Genomic DNA, 19,979 nt, shown 5'->3' with positions numbered 1-19,979 from the left:
CGTAGAAGAAGAACAAAAAGAACCACGGCAGTTTCATGTGAAAATGCGTCATTTTCATAAATTCCATTTTCTTTTCTTTTATTTGCGCTTGTCAAATACAGGAGGATTCATGTACAGATGAGGGACAGGTAGAGACTGCAGCAACTGTACAATATTTACAGAAGAGAGAAATAAGCAAACCTCCAAAATAATAATAATAACAATAATTATCATAGTAAACAACCAACAGATAAAAAAACAAACAGTAAACACAGACGTTTTACACTTGAAAAACTATTACATCCCTCTCCACCATGTTTTCTTTGAGAAAACGAACGAACACGCCTCCTTTTCCGCATTTTCTTTTAAAGAACAACAGAAAGAACACATTATTTTAGTTTAAATACATTTTCATTTGCTCTATTTTTTTTTGACGAAAAGGAACTACACACTGCTGACCCCATTGTTGTGTACATATCCTGTCCGCTGGTCCTTCAGTATTAGGAACAGGAAGAATCGGAGACCGTGGGTGGCCCATTTCATATACACCCTCATAAAACATGAGCATTATTATTCAAAATAATAAAAGCAAACTGCCCCAGCTTTGGGAGATAACCATGTATAAATGTCCATGTATAAATAATACAAATCATAATTGTTCATAATACATATTTATATATAAGAGTGTGCATGGAACATAGCATTCAAAACTCACTTCCGTCAAAACACTGACCTGTGAGATTTCAACCCTGTTCCCTTTGGCACTATCTTTACTTGTCTCTGTGCAGACAAAAGTCTTCACACATTCTCACTTTTGTTTTCGTGTCATCCCCCCGTGGTTCCCATAGCGGGGAGCAATCGCATAATGAACGAGAGAGAAATGAAAAGCTTTACAAAAACATTTGTTATGTTAAAACGCAACATCTTCATCCGCCACTGGCTCTTAAACATTCTGCAAAGGAAAATCTCATTTTTCCGCAACCCGGAGCTCTGCACTGGTTTTGTTTAGAGTCCTCCTCTCTCCAAATGGGACACGCACTTGGAGCTTTGACCGCTGAGTCTTAAGCCTTGGTGCTGAGCGTCAGCAGTTCGAGGAAGGAGTTGAATAGAGTCTCTAGCCAGCCTTGGTTAGCCATGCACTGCTGAACCACCTCCTCCTGACCTGGGTCTTCTGCTGCCTGCTCGATACTGTCCGTCTGAGGAAGACAAAAGAGTTTCATAAAACATGAGCTACTACACTGCGTTGAGAAATGAATGATCTCTGTTGTTTCCCCATACCTCCTTTTTACAGTGCAGAAAGGTATGATATTTGTAGTGATGGAGAGAGTGATAGAGGCTGTATATTCGAAGGTTTTCTCTCGACAGCTTCAGGTCCTGACGGTAAGAAACAAATGAGGTGTTACACGCAAAGAGAGTATGGCAAGTCTCGCTGTAACATATCCATCCTAACGGATCGCTTTACAGTTAAACAGTTAATCATGAAAGATTGACTATGTAGAACATGCCTGTTGTTTTGGAAGGCTCTTTTTGACTCGGTTGAGGGTTTTGCGGTTGTAACTCTCACCGCCCAGGTGCACCTTCACTACTCCAGAGTCCAGCGGGTCTGCTGTCATCTGAGGGAACATGTGGAGGGCCTCCTGCATGAGACAGAAGATGAGGGGAGAAAATGAGAGAGCCATAGATACATGTACAGGAATAATTAGTTAATAATCCAACCTCAAGCAAAATCAGCATGAAAACCATCTAGTGAGAAAAAATGATCCGAGCTTGAGCAAAATTAACTTTCTTTGTCTAAAACAGATATTATGTAATCCATTAAGAAATGTCTGTTTTTTGGAAGTGAACTAAATTTGGGGAGGTCTGTTCTTTTATTTTAAAATGCAGTAACATAAGAACAAAGCTGTTGTGACATATTTTTAAATATGTCACCCATGCCTATTACAGATTGCGGAGCCATACTCGGTCACCTTTTCTCACAAGCGTGCTCACAACTTCTTGTTGCTATGGCGACGCTGACACTAAATGCCGCTCTTCACTTTTGGGTGGAATGTAAATAGATATTTTCAGTGAATTGCAGAATTTAGGCTATGTATAAACATTGTGGTTGGATTTCATTTATTGGGAATGATTCAATCTAACTAAGCATGCAAATAATTGCAGTCATAGGCAGTCACCTGATGCTGGACACTCATGTTGACCCTGCGGAGCAGTCTTCGCTTCTGTTCATTGAGAATACTGTCAATCTTCCTCATGGGTGGGAGATAAAGCTCGTCTAAAAGTAAAAGGGGAGGGGTGATTTTTCATTTAATAAAATGTTAAAATATGTAAATAATTGCACTTACATTAGGGAGATGCTCCAAAGTGACTACATTAGTTTCTGTGTTACCTAAGAATTAAAGTTTGGGATCAATCACTCATTCTTTATATTTTTTCACATTTTAGAATAGTAAACTCATCAAAACCATGGAATAATACAGTTGTAACTGTGGGAATTATGTTGTGACTAAAAGCGTTCAAACTCTTATTGGCTGCTGTTTATTCATTATTTTGTCCAAGTAATGCTTTTTTTTTAAAATAAAAATGTAGTTTTGTAGAAAGAAATTAATATGTTGGCACAATTATATTATGTCCACACAAGTCATTTCAAACATGAAACATACACCTCCAGATTAAAAGATTTTTAAGCGCATGAGAAACATTTTTGACGAGTGATCCCAAACTTTTGACCGGTAGTGTATATGTAATAAAACTCATTTTAAATCCTTTATAACTCACTGTAGTGATCCATTATTCTAATCTTTCTCTCAAGCTCCCCCACTTAACTTCTTTTGAATTACTCTTTCAATCCTTCATTCCTTTAAATCACTTTACCCCAATTGTCACTTTGTTGACTTTTTCCATAACCATTTTCTTGACTGTTCCCCGCTGTGGAATGATCTGTCTATCTCAACCACAGCATCTAAATCTTTAGCCATCTTCAAGAATTGGCTACAGCTGAATCATTTTTGCCAACACCTGACTCAATAATCTTACCACTTAATTATTTTTGTTTCTTATTCTGACTACTTATGATGGCTTTTGTTGTTCACCTCATGAATAAATGTTAATCCATAACCAAATGATGTCCTCTCACCATTGGTGTCCTCCAGAGCTTGGATCATGTCAGGGTCCAGAGCAGTGCTGACCAGCATCTCTACATAACTACGAAACATTTCTCTCATGGCCCGACTATTCATCCCACTGCGAATGGACACTGTGAATGACAGATTGTATAGCTTTAATGATTCTGACAATTATTTTGGTACCTGGACAGCTTGACAGAATATTCAATCAGTTTTAATGCTTTTCCCAAAACACAGACATCTGTTTATATACAATGTTGTATACCTAATATTATTGTCACTGTTTGACAGATTCTGCAGTTGCTATGTGATAAATTATATTAAAATATATTTCTGCAAATGGACACACAATAAATGTACAACAGAGTCAAGCACACCTTCATCCTCACTGGGCGGGTCAGGAGATGAGTCTGAATCAGAGGAGGAGGGCACATCTTTAAGCCACTTCTTCCTCTTTTTGGGTGGAGGTTCTGCCTTCACTTTCACAGGTTTGCTTCTGGTCCTATCAGTCCTCTTCTCTCCAACTCTCTTCTCCTCTTTGACTCTCCCACGCGCCACGACTGCAGCTCTCTTCTCTGACTTCTCCTGAACCTGTCTCTCCTGAAGCTTCTTCTCCTTCTCCCGTTGCTTTTCCTTCTCTTTCTCTTTTTGTCTCTCTCTTTCCCTCTCCTTCTCCTTTTGTTTCTCCTTTTCCCTTTCCCTATCTCTTTGTTTCTCTTTCTCCCTTTCTTTTTGCTTTTCGATTTCTCTTTCCCTTTCTCTCCTAGATTTCTCCATCTGCTCCCTCTCTCTCTCCTTCTCCCGTTGTTCTTTCTCTCGTTGCCTCTCTCTGTCTTCTCGCTCCACGCGGGGTGGGGTCAGGCTGCGTACAGGTTGTGGCTTTGGAAGAGACTGGCGCCTGATGGGAAGAAATACATTCATCTCAGCATTCCTGTACACAGTGATAACGCGCTGATTAATGATGATAACTTCTCTATGAACCGTGATATATCACAGGAACACAGCAGAAGGTCATTTCGGGTGAAATTACCTCAGCGTGAGGCTGGGTCGATGCCAGGGTTTCCGTGAGCACACTCTGACGTAATCTTTTTTATTCACGTTCTCCAAGAATTTAACATACAAGCGCTGGTAGCGCATCTTTGCGTCTCCGAAGTAGCCCAGATACTGCAGGAGAATAACAGAGATTGAGTTTATGGTGGTGTATTCAATTTGAATGTGGTCCATGGTCATGGCTGTCGCATTTCCTAGTTTGATTTTACGGAAATCTTTGAAATGAATTTAGATATTGTCAAATGTGTTTAATGGAAGTAAAATCATTGGGCATATTGAAATAAGATATGAAAAACTTTTTGTGGGAAACAGATTTTGTGTGGGCTTGCTTATAACATACTGTAAAAACACACTCACATTACTGGTAGCACAAAACTGTCGTTGTCCGTCTTTGATTTCAGGAGCAAATTTTTGCAACAGAGCTTTCTGGACCCTCCAGATTGGCGGAGGTTCTCGCCCTGTCTGCAGAGCCAGCTGAGAAGACACGAGAAATAAAGCGTAAGCGTCTCCCAAACTATACACGATTTCTAAAAAAATATGAAACACAAGTGAAAGACACTGGTTACCTTAAGTGTACCGATATCTTCGGTGCGCACCACAAATTCATCTCTCTCTCTGAAAATCCCCTCCCCTCCACTCTCACTATCTTCATCCTCACTCTCTCCCACGATGGCCGCGTTGGACTGCTTCTTCGCTAGGTGCAATGAAGTGATCTGGGGGGTGGGAGCATCTTCGGGGGTGGGGGGAGAGGCTGGGGAGGGCTGGGGCAGCTCTTCCGAGGGAGGAGGAGAGGATGACGGTGGGGGTGTGGTGGAGGGGGGCAGTGTGGGCGGAGGCGGGGAGGGAGACGGGAGAGTGGGTGGAGAGGGACTAAGGGGGAGGGAATTGTGAAGCAGTGGCTGTTGTTGCTGCTGCTGTAGACTCTCCTCGTCTTCTTGAGATGGAAGAGGCGAGGGGAGGGAAAGAGGAGGAGGAGGCAGAGGGGACGGTGAGGAGGAGGTTGGGGGAGATGGAGAAAGGGATGGAGGAGAAGGAGGTGCAGGAGCAGGTTCGGATGGGGATTCTAAAAGTGGGAAATGAAAAAATATTACATTATGGAAGCATTAATGTTGCAGTGATTTTAATATGCGAGTTAATACACTCACCATCAACCTTGGGAGCATCCAGCATTTCATACTCAGACTCTATCTTCATTTTCTCCTCTATCTGATCTGATTTCTCTTTTTCTCTGGACCTCTCCTCCTCCGACTCATTGTCTTCCTGAGCACGTTTCGTCTCTGGCTCTTCCTTCTGCTGCATTTTTCTACGCACCTCCTGATCGTCCTCATCTTCACCAGGAACATGCGTCTCTTCGCGCGAGCCAGGTCGTGAGTGTAAATCCAGCTCCTGTGACCCGCGTGCATCCGTCTCAGGTTCACAGACAGATTCGGGTTGAGGGGGCGGCAGGGGCGTGTTAAGAGTGTCTTCCCGTGGAGTGGGTGGTGACGGTGTGGGCGGAGGTGGAACCGCAGCAAGACTATGGGGCGTGTCATAGAGGGCAGAAATGGCTGATGATATGCTCTTCTGTAGGTCCTGGTTTTTACTGACGGAGTCTTCCTCATCTGAGGAGAAAGACGGCAGGGTCTCCAGGTTCCTCTTCAGCTCCTCATCGAGTCGTTTGCAGGGGGACGGACAGTTACTGAGACCCAGGCTTCCTTCACCTTCGTTCTCCCCGAAGGGTGGAGGTGGGGGCGGTGGAGGAGGAGGTTGGGGAGATAATGGGTGAAGGCCTCCCTTGACTGAGGAGGTATCTGTCGAGGTGCATCCGTCCACAGGGTTCGGCCCGGATGGAGCTTCGGGGCCTGACTGCTTCTTTCCAGTTTTCAAGAAATCCAAAAAGGAACTTATGAAACCAGACTTTAGCTCTGAAGGCTTCTCCTCCGTCTGAGAGGAAGAAATGGGAGGGAGGAAGATGGTAAATGCAAAGGAAGAGACAAACAATACGTTTTACTATTATATGTGTTTATGTTATATCATTATTATAGCCCCACTCTCTTACATTAGGGGAAGTAATACACCTTACTGAACAGCAGGATGGTAAATAACAGTTATATGAATCTGTAACCTTAGCAACAGCCACCCTAGCAACAGCTCTCTGCCTTCTTTTACTGCATTTTTAAAGAACACAGTCATCATGGTGGCCTGCCAATCATTTTAAGTCTATGTGTCCTACTCCCCCCAGTGGCAAAGTGCATACATACACTGAGAACAATGAGAAGTGAATCCAAATTCATTATATTTTAAGATCAAGCCTTTTGTGTAAATATAAGGTGACTTATTGTCTTCTAACAGAATTATATATTGAAAATGGAATTAATATCTTATGTCTTACTGGGCTGGAGAGTTTCTGCATGGTGGCCCATGCCTCTGGGGTCATTTGTTCATCCATTTCTCCCTCCCAAGACATCTGGAAAATTCAAAAATACACATTGTACATAGGTATTCACACATACACACACATAACACCCTAGACTGACTCTTCTTGCCCTGCTTTCCAGAGGTTACCTGTTGCTGAGGCAACAGAGGACATTTCATAAGTGCAATTTAAACATATGCAGGAGGGCATCATTTCAGTAAGGTGGCAAAATATTGGCGAGTTATATATCTTTGGGCTTTGGAATATGGATTTAGTCTGCCAAAAATGTGATTTTATGAAGAGGCATTTACCACTCACATTTACATAACATCTGCATGTTTGAAAATGTACAGGTTATGAAATCTTTGCTTTTAATAATCAAATTTTTTTTGTATTTGCTAAGATCCTAAGTAGTAGGATATGGTTCATCTTATCATAGTGAGAATGGTCACAGCTCACTGCGCGACTTTCCTTTTTCATTTGCATAAATCCTAATTGATTTCTTATGCTATTCTGCACATAAAATATCTCATGTTGAATACTACGGTCTAAAATTACTGCACAGGTTTACTATCAACCTCTCTAAATTTGTTTAATGCAAAATTAAAAAGTACATTTTAAGCAATCTGTTTCTTGTAAAATTGACCCCCATAAAACAAATTACCTCCAATAAACTGCACAATAAATCTGTAGGTCATTTGAGGACATCAGTACCACACCAAACATGAACTAGTGAATAGTTGGCCATGTTTTATTACAACACTTAAATTAATAATCCCATGTTTCTTTTGTGATTTTTGAAAGCTTTAATCAGTTTCAAATGTAAGAAGTTGTATTTATAATACATTTCAAAAGGTTATGAAATAGCAATCCTATTTTTTGTGCTTTTTAAAATGCAAAACCATAATTGCCATTTGCTCTAGATTGAGCAAAGCACTACATTATTATATATGAACATCTGGTTTCATTTAAACATTTTCTTTTTGATTTCAACATCTGCAAACTGAGAAGGTATCTTAGACTCACCTCTTGGGATTTTTGCTTCATCTTTTCCTGACCACAGTTCATGTCATTTCGATTTATGTCAATTCTGTTCATATCCGCACTGGTAGTGGGCCCTGGGCTCAAACCAATAGATGGTGCAGATCCTACCGAACCATCAGACAAAACTGGATCTGTACTAGACAGGGAGTCTGTCCTCAGGAGGGAGTCAGACGAGGGCATGGAAGGAATAGGAAGCTTGATCTAGGAGAAAAATAATTATGTATTTACATAAAATGCATTACATGAATTAAACACACGTCACTCAAGTCTTCGTTTACCTTAATTGGTTTGATCGGCTCTTGATATTGAGGCTGATGTTGTGTGAGTTGTTGATGTTGCTGTTGATGGTGTTGCTGTTGCAGTTGTTGAACGTGTAGGTGCTGTTGTTGGTGCTGCATGTGTTGTGGCTGTGGTTGGTGCTGCTGCTGTTGTAGATGGTGGTGCATATGCTGTTGCATCTGTGGTTGATGCTGGAGATGCGATGCTTGTTGATAGTTCTGCCCCTTGTTCATGTCTCTGTGCATCTCAAGCATAGGATCATCTTTTCTTCCACGCCCTCTTCCTCGACCACGGCCCCTCTTACTCTCTCCTGCAGGTACCATCACGTTCCTGCAATATGGAGGCTCAGGCAGAGGCCGAATTCGGGGTCTACCCCTGGGTCTTGGTGGACCCTCACGTTTAGGTTTGGTGGGTTTCCTCCCTCTTTTCTTTGGGCCATCGTGAGGGAGAAGCTGTGGTGGAGGTCCAAGGGATTGGTACCCTGATGGGTGGCAGAAATCTAAATCGCCCATTAATGGGCTCAAACCTCCAACTCCTGAACCACCTCCAGACTTTCTGCAGCTGGACACAAGATCAGGAAGCAGGTCGGGGAGACGTCTGCTGTTTAGGCGGATGTCGGCTGGAACATCTGCTTTATCCTCATCATCCTCAAACTCGTACTCCTGGGCATAATTCTTCTTAGCCTGTGACTGGGCATTAGGATCTTTACGCTGTTTAAGGAGGTGAAATGAGCTCGTCTTCAAGAGCTTTTTAGGTCTAGAGGAGCAAAATATGGGTGAGGTGAGTCCGCCTGCTCCAGGACCACCACTTGCCCCCACAGATCCCATCATTTTGTTCCCAGTTCCATCCACGCCATGTCCCGTGCTGGCCATTCCAAGACCTGGACCCTGAGACTGGATTAAGCCCAGCTGTTCTGTGTTTACAGTGGAAGGGAGCTCGTGGGATTTCAAGGGGTCCAGATCTAAGTGCATAGTACCATTGCCAGATTCAGACAAATTGTGACAATACTGCCCATAACCCTGATCACCATGGTGACCCATAATATCATAAGAACCTCCTCCACCACCTGTAGTTTTAACTGCATCCATTCCATCTTGTACAGATCCACGTTGCTCTGACACACCTTCCTGACCTCCTTGAGCTGAACTTCCACCTCCTCCAGCGCAGCTCGTCTTATAATCTTCAGAACAAAACATATCCTCCATTCCTGGGAAAAAGGATCGATCTTCATCTTGGAGTAGAGAATCTGGGAAACAAATGGAGGTCAGTGGCACAAACCGCTGTTGCTGCTCTTGGCTCTGCCCTTGGTTCTGAGCCGTTTTGCCCACAGGACTGCTTGTGTCAAATTGATGATCTTTAAGTTGATCCAGCTGTGGTTCTTGTTCCCTAGGCTGGGTCTGGGACTGTGAAGGTCCAGAAGATGGTTGCATGTGGTGGGAGTGCTGGTGAGGATGTTGGTGGTGAGGCTGATGGTGGGCATGAGGGGGTGGATGGTGTGAGCTCATATGGTGCAAATGAGAGGGGGTTGACATGCTCATATCAGGCTCAGACAAGAAGTCATGAAGCTCTGGTGCTGATTGTTGAGGGTGGTGAGGCTGATGGTGTGAGGACATCCTATGTTGTTGTTGTCTGTGATGATCATTAGTGCTCCCATCTCCACCACCAACTCTCTCAGAAGACGCCGCCCCTTCTCGACTATTTGTCCTGGAGAGAGTTCTCTCTAGCATGTCTAGAGGTGAAACCGAATTCTGACTTGTCTGGTTTTGGTTTCGCTGAGACTCTCGTCCATAGTGGGCATCCATAGTTTGGGACTGGAGCTGGAGTTGAAGCTGAGAGGTCTGTGGCTGAGTGTCTACTGCCCCAGAGCCGCCCGCACCTAATCCTCCAGTTGCTCCAATCATTGCCTGTTGACTCATTGAGTGTTGTTGTTGTTGCTGTGAAGAAGCCTGTTGGTTGTCCATTTTGTTTCGAGTGGTATGAGAAAGGACAGATTGGAGAAGGTGAGCTTGAGAGGTTTGCTGAGACTGGTCAGGTGGAGAATCCATTAAACCAAGAGAGGACTGGGTCTGTCTCTGCTGCAAGTCTGGTGTCTTTCGCATGTAGGCTAATTCTGAAGGATCCTGAGCTTTCTTAAGATCCATATGCGAGTGAGACATTGGATGGGGATGAGGGTGCTGGGAATGTTGAGGATGTTGTGAGTGTGATGGGTGTGAAGGGTGATGTTGATGTGTCTGATGAGTGTAATGATCTCCTCTACCATAATGGACAACTGAACTAAGGGAGTCATGTTGGTTTGGGTGTTGACTGTGTGAGTGAGTGTGTGACAGTGACTCAACTGCACTTCGACCACCACTTGCACCAGCTCCAGAGTGCACTCTGTCAGTCTTAGTCTGTTGCTGTTTTTTCAGAGACATCTCTAACTGGTTTTCCAAACCTGTGCCTGGACCACAAGAGGCGGCAGCAACTGAAGCCACGTTGTTAGTGGTATTATTGGTTCGAATTACACTCTGCAGATGGTATCGTTCTTCAGATGCCTTCAGTTCATAGGCGGATAGACCCTTTCCTCCATCTCTACTCTGAGGAATGGACTGAGACTGCTGTTGTTGTGCAGTTACCTGCTGAGATTGTTGAGAATGGTGCTGCGAGGGGTTCGGGGCTGGACTCTGTGAGTGCAGTAAGTGCTGGATCAAAAAATCATCTTCATCTTCTTCATCTTCCTCTTGAGGTCGTTCTACCCCAAGCATATCAGAATCAGACTTGGGTTTTGGTGGTGTTGTATGATAAGACTGTGATTGCTGTTGGGGTGGTACCCTCGTGTCTGAGTATCCTTGTGGAGAAGCCAGGAATGCTGGGGAGAGAACTGAGGATAGGTACTTGTTCCCACCATTTCCTCCAGGTGATTGTGCAGGACGAGTCGGGGCAGGGGAGTGCAGTCCTGGGCGGATTATTCCAGAATTACTTGAGGGCGAAGGGCTGGAATCTGGGAGGTGGTATGATGCTCCACCACCACTTGGTACACTACTACTACCTCCACCACCACCACCCCCTGAACCACCACCCACACTCCCAGAACTACCCGTCCCTGAACCAGTGGTACTGCTTGTTGTACCGGTACCACCTACAGAAACCATTAGTGCGGGTGAATGTCCTGTCCCACCATAGCCTAGTGAAGGACTTCCTGCCCCTCCAAGAGATGGTGGCAAAGAGCCATATCCTGAATCAGAGCCATAGACAACCTCTGCTGAAAATGAACGCCCTGTTGCTCCAAGACTGCCATACGCTTTTCCAGATCCCCCAAGGCTGGAACCAAGATCCTGGGCCTGTGGAGAACTGAATCCTCCATATGGCTGGGGCAGGTGAGAAGGGGGTGGTTGGCTTGGTGAATAGGACTGTTGTTGTGGTGGAGTTTGACCAGAAAGTCCAGCTGTTGGTTTAACAGGAGGAACAGGAGAACCATATGCAGATAAGCAAGGTTTGGGTGGCTGCTGCTGTGTAGCAGAGGATGACACTGCGGGTGGTGGAGGTGGCGGGGGTGGAGGTGCTGACTGAGGCGGTGGCTGCTGCCTTGAGGGTGCTGAGGAGGTACTGGATGAGACATTAGCATTAGAAGCTGAGGACGAGGAAGAGGATGTAGAAGAAGCTGAAGGTGGAGTGTGAGGGGTTCTTGATGAGGAAGAGCTGGAGGAAGAATAGCCGCTACTTGAGCTGGAACTCTTTCCGGTTTTCCCAATACCACCACCTGAAACAGCTGAGGACACTGAGGACGAGGTGTACGGGGGCTGGATGATAGGTCGGTAAATTTGTTCTGATCTGGGAGAGGGTTTGGGGTCAGCCGATGGACTCTGCTCACCCAGTGGGCTACAGTTTACTCCTGCATGCCGATGATGGGCTATCTGCTGGTATCCTGATGCACTGCAACTAAGGTAATGCTGTAGCGGATGAGGTGTGGAAGAAGAAAGTTGAGATTGTGCAGAAGGTCGCTGGTAATGCTTGATTACACTGTCTTGCCTGGGAATTGCTCTTTCCTGGGACTGTGGAGGTTGTGGGGGTGCGGAAGAAAATACAGAGGAATTATAGAGCTGGGAGGATTGATCTTGAAGCTGTGAGGAAAGCAAGTTAAACTGAGGGGGTGGTAAATGGCGTGTCGAAGAGGATGCAGGTGCCTGTGGTGGGGGACCACTAGGCTCTTGTGACCCTCTATAAGAAGCAGCCCCACTCTGTGAGGACAAAAGACGGTCAAAGCCAAGACTTGACTGTGAAGGGGTCTTGATGTGTAGCAACGGATCATGGGGTGACAGGAGACCATTAGAAGTAGGACTGAAGGTAGGTGTGTCCTGCAGAGATAACGATGGGGTCACTCCAGGGAAGGAGCGCCCCGAGAAGGATGCAGGGTGCTGATATGCCGACAGAGCAGAGGAAGAGGGAAATGAGCCAGAGCCAGGTAATGCACCAGAAATGAATAGCTCTGCAGGGGCTGGAGTATGCATTGCTACAAGAAAAACGCAAAAGATAAAAATAATTCAGCAGTTAATAATATGGTTCTCACAATTCATTGTCCTTATTTTTATGATATATTTCAGTGTTCAACATAAGATCATTCTATATTTAATAACCCACAATAATTACCAGTTTGCCATGAGGGGGTGCGAAACTGGGAGAGAAGGGAGGAGGCAGAGGGAGGTGGCTGAGCACCTCGGGACTCCAAAGCAGAGATCAAATTCATAACTGAAGCATCTGGTCCTGAGGGACTGGCATGATGTAGCCCAGTATCAAACAAGCCTGAGAGCCCTAAAAGAGATGATAATTGTTATGACAAAATGTACAACCTGTTTACAGGTTCTTTTCTACAGTATACAGGTAATAGGGATATGAGAAATTTTAGTTTTTGACCTCTAATAGAAGAATTGCATATGCATATATATCAAACCAGTTGCTGTTAAATTATTAAATCAGAGCTGGGGGTCAAAGTAGGCCTCAAGGGCTAAGAAAGGTCAAAGGACTGTCACAATAATGTATTGTAGATCTATGTAATTGGGAATCTATGCATGTTTTATGTATTTGTGTGGTTTTGAGGTTGATTGTGGTGTATATACTGTATGTGAGACAGAGTATGTCATGAGAGGCTATCCTGACAATAAAAGTTAAATTGAATTGAATCTGATCTGAAAACTGAAAGGTCATATAACTGATAAATAATTTCTAAAAACATCTCGGTATATATTTCATTTCAATGTCACCATAATACACACTCAAGGACTCTGCAATTTGACAAACAAATTTTATAGACCTTACCTAAGCTCCTTCCTGCACCCCATGCCCCACCCTGTCCAGAACTTCCAGGATGATGATTTGTTGCATATCCCTGCAGGGGGTGCGGTGTGGCGTAAGGTTGCCGGTGGAGGAGTTCTGAGTCTGGATGGGAGGATCTGGAGCTCCCATAAACCAAACTAAAAAACAAGATCGAGAGAGGAAATGATACAGCCACGTGCAGAATAATAATTATTGTTTGCAAAAAAATAATAGAGATAGATAATTAATTAAACTATTAATAAAAAATTAGTTTAGTGCACCAATCAGTGTTCAAAGACTAAAACTGTAATATGGTGTTTGGGAAGATTCTTTCTGTTTGAAATTAAAAAAAAGAAAACAAAAATGAATACAAATTTCTATGGTTGAATCATTTTCTTTGCACAATATATATTAACAATCATTAACAAAACGAACCATTAATTGCTTCAAAACAATAAAGCACACATACACACAAAACCTCTTAACAACTCAATTTATTTACTATTAAATGGATCAGACATTATCAAATATTTTAATGCTTTTCTCATGAAAGAGGTAGACCATTATATTAGCAATGCAATGATCATGGGTTCAATGTCAGAAAACACACATACTAATAAATGAAATATATAGCTTGAATGCACGGTCACTTTGGTTAATGAATTAATGTAAACAATATTTTCTTTATCTTTTCTCAAACTTTTTAAATGCTCATTTAAGTACACTTGCACTTCAAACAAGGTGACGATAAAACCTGCAATGTGACATTGGTTTTCATGCACCACCCTTCTAGGACAGTGAGGAGGTCTTTTGGGCTCCAGACGTATACTAAATCCCTTCAGTTGACCCAGCTTGGCATTATCCTTCTCACACCACTGCTACACACAAAGATTAGCTCTTTAATCAGCCTACTCACTTCCACATCCTCCCTCCCTCCCTCCCTCCCTCCAAATCATTTCCAGGATCTACCTTCAACCATTTATATTCTCACATCCCGGTATATATTAATTAATATTAATAAATTATTGGTAGAAAATGTGCTACAGCTACCTATATTACCCGCTCTACATAAAAATTGGCAAAACTGGTGACTAATAAATACTAATGATAATAATATGTAGTGTTTTTCTAAATTTGTACGTATCAATATTTATATATATTTTTAATATTGCTATGCTCCTTGATGTGCAATGAAACTGAGTGTCACTCAACATTCTGATTGGCTACACCAGCTGTTGCCAGCCAATCAACTGTCTTTTGCAGTCTTCGCAGATAGTCTCTGTTGTTCTCTTTCATAGAGAGTGGCCAGTTCAGTTGACAATGGCGGTTAGGATGTTGCTGAGGTAAGACACAGAGCGCTCATTGATAAAAGCTCTCCACTGACTGAATTGCCTTGGTTACCCCCCTCCCCTGCATCCTCAACAGGCTCTTAGTGTGCGTAAAGCTCAGATAGTCTAGATCCCTCTCGCTCCGAGACCAGAGTGGGAAGCCACAGACACCACATACTGAGTGAGCGCGTGGTGAGGGGGTGGGTGTCATTCAACAGAAGCATTGAAGTAGATCAGAAAATCTATTTTGAAATCTATTAAATAAGGACATAATTCAAATGTATGTCTACTAGTGTAGCATTCAATGAATAACCAATACACTTGTTAGTGTAATTGCATCTAAATTGAGTGTATTGTCTTTTGCCATCAAACAGACTCATGGGTTCAATATGGTCACTGTTATAAGATGTCCGCCAACAGACCTTAAAGGGATAGTACACATAAAAAAATCTGTCATCATTTATTCACCCTCATATACGTGTAAGACATTGTAACACATACAATGGAATTTTTGTTCATACAATAAAAATCAATGGAAGGCTGATGTGGTTTGGTTACCACATTCTTAAAAATATCTTCTTTTGTGTTCTGCAGAAGAACAAAATTCACACAGGTTTGGAATGACATAAGGCTGAGTAAATGATGAAGGAATTTTCATTTTTGGGTGAAATATGTATGACAAGATTTGTTGTCCATCCTGGAAGGGTCCATCCAGAGAGGGTTCCATCGGAGTGCACCCATTTCTTTCAAAAACACACGAATTTTGAAGGCAGAGGACAAGTAATTAATTGGAAAAAAAGGCTCTAATGAACTGGGCTAAACATTTAAATGCACGAGTGACAGCGCACTTCTCTGCTGCCAACCGCCTCACTGTCTGCACCTCTGGCATGATACGAAACTCACTGTGCCATGACAAAAATGTCCTCATGATGTTTTGATACATTGCTAGATATGTTTAATGTACAATTTGTGATCAGCTTGCATAGAATAAGGCAAGCAAAGAGAAAAGAGAAGCTGAGTCACTGCTTCAAAAACGTATTAGTCATGGTGCCATGCAAGGGAGAAGCATCAATAAATAAAGAAAAAGAAATAGCATCTGATTAAAGTTTTTGGTTGATAAACTGGCTGTGAATCACCATTTTAACATAAGCACAACAGACAACAAGATCAGGTAGATGTTCCTCCTGTGAAGGAATGGCTTCACTTAAATAAATAATGCATCATAATGTCAGTACATTCTCATAAACGTGGGTATCCATATTGAAACAATAACTTCTCCCTACAACCAAAGCATGAGTTTCACTTTTAGGTGAGAAAAAGGGTTGTCATGTAATCAGATTTAGTTAGATTGATGTAAGGTTTGATATGAATTAAACCATAATTGGTTCTTAATCCCAAAGAAGCAGTTCAGAGACAATTGGGCACAGATAACCAACATCAGAACAAGGGAATTAGGGTTCTTATATATATATACTCTACAACCTACCTTTTGTTATTCTTGTATTATTAATCTTTCTTCTCTTACTCTTGTTCCTTGTTTGGCTAACACCTTCAAGCCACTCAATCCAATCTGTTACACTTCCGCCATTGTAAGAGATGAGTAACAGAGAAAACCGAAAAAGTAAAAAATAATTGAATAGAGAAAATATGTGAAAGCGAAACACACAAAAGGAAATGTTAATTTAGGAAGCTCTATTAAATCCACTTTACAGGACTGGTCCTAATTATATAGGAAGCAATTCACCATAGTCCCTCCCAACAGGTGCAAAATGTTTACAGGCTGATGGGAAACTGAGTAATGATCATTAATCTCCATTAGAACCGTGCAGAGGTGTTAGCATGTGGCAGTGCCATAAGAACACAAGGTCCTGCCTTCAAAGAGTAGTACCTCATGGCTTCATATCCAAGATGGCCTACCAGGCATTAGGGTGGTCATTTTATCTATTCTCACTACAATTATTTTGAGCACATGAAACAAAATATTTTATTATTAGAATCATGAATAGAATAATGTTGAACATAGTGTCCTACACAGACCCTGTTTTTATTTAGTTTTATTTTATCCTAATTTAATACTCTGCGTTTCATCACTGCATAACGGGTTTGCTTCCAAAATCCCAAAACAGTACCCTTGCTATCTAATATTCATTCAAAAGCCAAAGCAATTTTTAACTAAAATAGACAAGATTCAAAACAAGGCATTTCATTTCATCTAATCCAGAGAATGCTTTCGGGCTCCACAGCAGCACTGAAGCTTGTCCATCATCATAAGCCTGAATTCCTCATTAAGATTCTGGATTCTATCAATCTGCCTATGAGACTACAGAGATGTTCTCAAATCAAAAATACAAGAATCCAACAGCAAGACAGCCATTCTTATTGGCGACCGATAAGATGGCACAGGAGAGACCTGCTATGAGAAATGACGGGACACGTTCACATGACAGAACATTATGGGTTCGCTACCTGAAACATCAACCTCAGGGTTTACAATGAAATACAAATACTTATTCATAACCTTAAAGGTCTGCTTAATTTGAATGGAATTCCCGATTCGTACTATCCCGAATGTACACAAGGGACATTCGAACATCAAAAGATGATAGCCCCTAAAAAATAGCCCTATTGTTATGCTGTCACGTAAAAAAGGACCCACTCCAAATGTAACATTTGTTACAATGCACAAACGGCGAGTCTTTTTAACACATTATGGGATGCATGATGACTCCAGGTGTTGTGATTGTGCCTGTCTGAATAAAAAACTACCACAAGGTGAGATGCATGATAAATTAAATGAAAAATATAAAGTATGCACAGCCAATGAATAGCTTTGTTTGGCATGTTCAGAATACACCTACATTATAATCAGAATCATGCCAAATTATTAATCATTGCGTTTTTACTCGTGCACCAGCAACAAAAGGTTAAGGTATGCTGCATGTATGCACCCAAGTAAACGGCTCACTCCCTACATGCAATGCGAGACATTAACGCCACCAAGAATGATTGTATGCGCACGCTGTAAGCTGCTAAAATTGATTTGGTTGTCACAGCGACTGATAATGTAAGTAGCCGGGCGCCTTTGAACTGTAAGTAGGCCGCGAAAATAGTGGAACACACGGGCACAGTTGAACGCGCTTGAACACAGCGACACCACACCATTAGCATAGTCACGTTTCCCGGTCAAAATAGACAGTTTTACGCTATTCTTACGTTATAAAGACGCTTTAACCGAACCTATCCGATATTTTTAACTTTCGAGCTTGCCTTAATTTTGCTGCAGAGCTGTAACGGGTAGTCAGATTTAAAACAAAAAAATACTAGTCATTTTATTATTTAGTTTACCCCTCCTAATCCTCTTGTATAGTCTCTTTTCTATTGATACAATAAAATGAGCATTAAAACGCATATTTCTGTATGTAAAGTGTTTATAGTTGAAAATACGTTTGGTCTGCGTATTACGTTTATGTTTACAGCCTGCACATCTCGGTCACGCTGTAATTCCACTAAGGGACATTACACGCAATTTTGGTACGTTGCCAGGTGACCACTAAAACTATAGTACGTTTAACATACTACTGTGCAACCATCAGAGAATGTATTTTACCTAACACTTACAAGCATGATATGCAAAGTTTGTATTTATTTTAAAATTTAAAAATATGCATGAGGCTAGGCATGAGATTAGTGGCCAGTCGTGGTTGTTCACATAGCGTTAAAATATAGCCAATGGTGTGACATTTGTAACGGATTAAAACATGGATGTAAAGATCTACAACTAGGCATTTAGCCGTCTAACATTCGCATAAAGGTTTTCCTTTTCTTAATCTTTGGGCCACAAAAGGTATCGCCACGCAAAATGTTCAGGAAAAAGCCCGTTTCATTCTGCAGACCAATAGCGTTAGCCACAACGACAAGCTGCATACAGTAGCTAGCAACCATTTCATTCCTGAATTTATGGGATTGCTTGTAATTGGTTGCCTCCAGAATAACGCTTTGTCAACGTGCATTTTGTGTCATGTATTACTCACTACGTCGAATTAGCATGTATATAACGCTAGCATGCAACGTTCGATTTGGTGCGCTCTAAGGTACAAGGCTTGATTTTTCATTTTTGATAATACGCTAGCAAGCTAGCTAGCAAGCAACATCATCCCATCCCCCTCTTTTCGCCCCTCTCCCCCTTTTTTCAGTCTTGGTCTACCTTCCGTATCACGCATTAACTCTCAATCGCATTCCTTGCATTTTCAAGACACCCCCTCCTCCCTCCGAAATGACAAAACTGATGGCTATACGTGGAACCGCCGACAATATAATAAATGTATTTGAATGAACACGGCACAGGGAGCGAGAGTGGAAACATGCACTGCGTTGCGTCCGTCGGCACGGGCATTGTTACAGCCAGCTAAGCATATTTATGCATCTATGGAAGTATACGTGCAGGGGCGCCTTACCTTGCCTTCGCCGATCTCTCGTAACTCCATCCCGTTCCAGCGCCCAGATCACCGAATCCTGTGCCAGGATAATTTCTATCCATTAAAGAAGAGACAAGGGATGAAGATGGAGAGATAGACAGGGGAAAGGGGAGGGAGGTATTTTCTAAATTCTAACACACTATCTCTCCCCGTGTCCTTTCCTCTGCGCTCAATGTCTGTTTATCTCTCCCGTTTCACAAGCAAGTCCTCAAGAATAGGACCAGCACAGAGGGGGAGAGGAATGGAGGGAGGAGAAGGAGGAGGGAGGAGAAGGAGGAGGGGGAGATGGAGGATACAGAGGGGAGGCGGGGGTAGATATGGAGGGGGGTGAAGTATTACACCAACCACCGCCACCACAAAAAAATCCGGTTTCTTCCTCCCCTCCCCTCTTTTGCCCTCTTATATATATATCTCTCTCGATGTCTATTGTCCTTCGTAGCAGAAACAGCAACGAGGCTTATGCTCGTAGACACACTGCACGTCGAATTCTGATGCCTTTCCCTATTACACCCATGAGACATACGACACGTGCTGATTGTACCGTTTCCTCTTCACGTTCTGTTCACGTACTGCATTGCCACAAAAAGGTGAGATAGTAGGAATCTATAAATAGCAGTCTACGAAGCGCTTGGTTTTAGTCAGCTGTTGCGTCCCGAAAACGCATAAAAACATAGGGTGTAACATCCTCGCCAGAAACAAAAGTGGTTGTTGGCTTTTAAAATTCGTAAAGTTCCTTAAAAAACACGTAACGGTCTAACGCAACGCCTCAAATCTTTGCATAAACGCTAAAAACGCTCGCGATAAAAAAAACCGAATATTTCCAGTTATTTAGTCAAGACGACGCCATTTTCAAGAAAGGACTCAAAGGCTCGCTCATACACGCAAGCGCGCGCTCACAAACACTCCCCCTCTGCTCTGCCGACTCGCTTGTCACACTCTCTCACACATACGCAGTCTGTCTAGAAGTCTCGTGCGTACTGCCGCCTTGTTACAGCACAGAGGCACTGCCGAGGATTGG

At 42.7% G+C, this 19,979-nt stretch overlaps 1 protein-coding gene across 1 annotated transcript; it reads right to left on the bottom strand.

The window, feature by feature from the left end:
* Window positions 1-61: 61 nt before the first annotated feature.
* On the bottom strand, window positions 62-19,900 carry prr12b (proline rich 12b). Its single transcript, XM_057345149.1, has 16 exons — window positions 18,941-19,900; window positions 13,162-13,316; window positions 12,496-12,657; window positions 7,869-12,358; window positions 7,573-7,791; window positions 6,523-6,597; window positions 5,297-6,074; window positions 4,718-5,214; window positions 4,509-4,625; window positions 4,132-4,265; window positions 3,479-3,999; window positions 3,113-3,232; window positions 2,154-2,251; window positions 1,485-1,616; window positions 1,258-1,353; window positions 62-1,175 (listed from the first exon to the last, which is right to left on the bottom strand). The coding sequence occupies exons 1-16, from the start codon at window positions 19,021-19,023 to the stop codon at window positions 1,041-1,043; spliced, it is 7,812 nt and encodes a 2,603-aa protein (XP_057201132.1). The 5' UTR covers window positions 19,024-19,900; the 3' UTR covers window positions 62-1,040.
* Window positions 19,901-19,979: the final 79 nt, after the last annotated feature.

This window comes from Triplophysa rosa, linkage group LG11 (assembly GCF_024868665.1).
Source record: "Triplophysa rosa linkage group LG11, Trosa_1v2, whole genome shotgun sequence".
NCBI classification, from domain to species: Eukaryota; Metazoa; Chordata; class Actinopteri; order Cypriniformes; family Nemacheilidae; genus Triplophysa; species Triplophysa rosa.
Note: the sequence above shows the minus strand (reverse complement) of the source record. Positions and strands in the feature narration are given on the sequence as shown.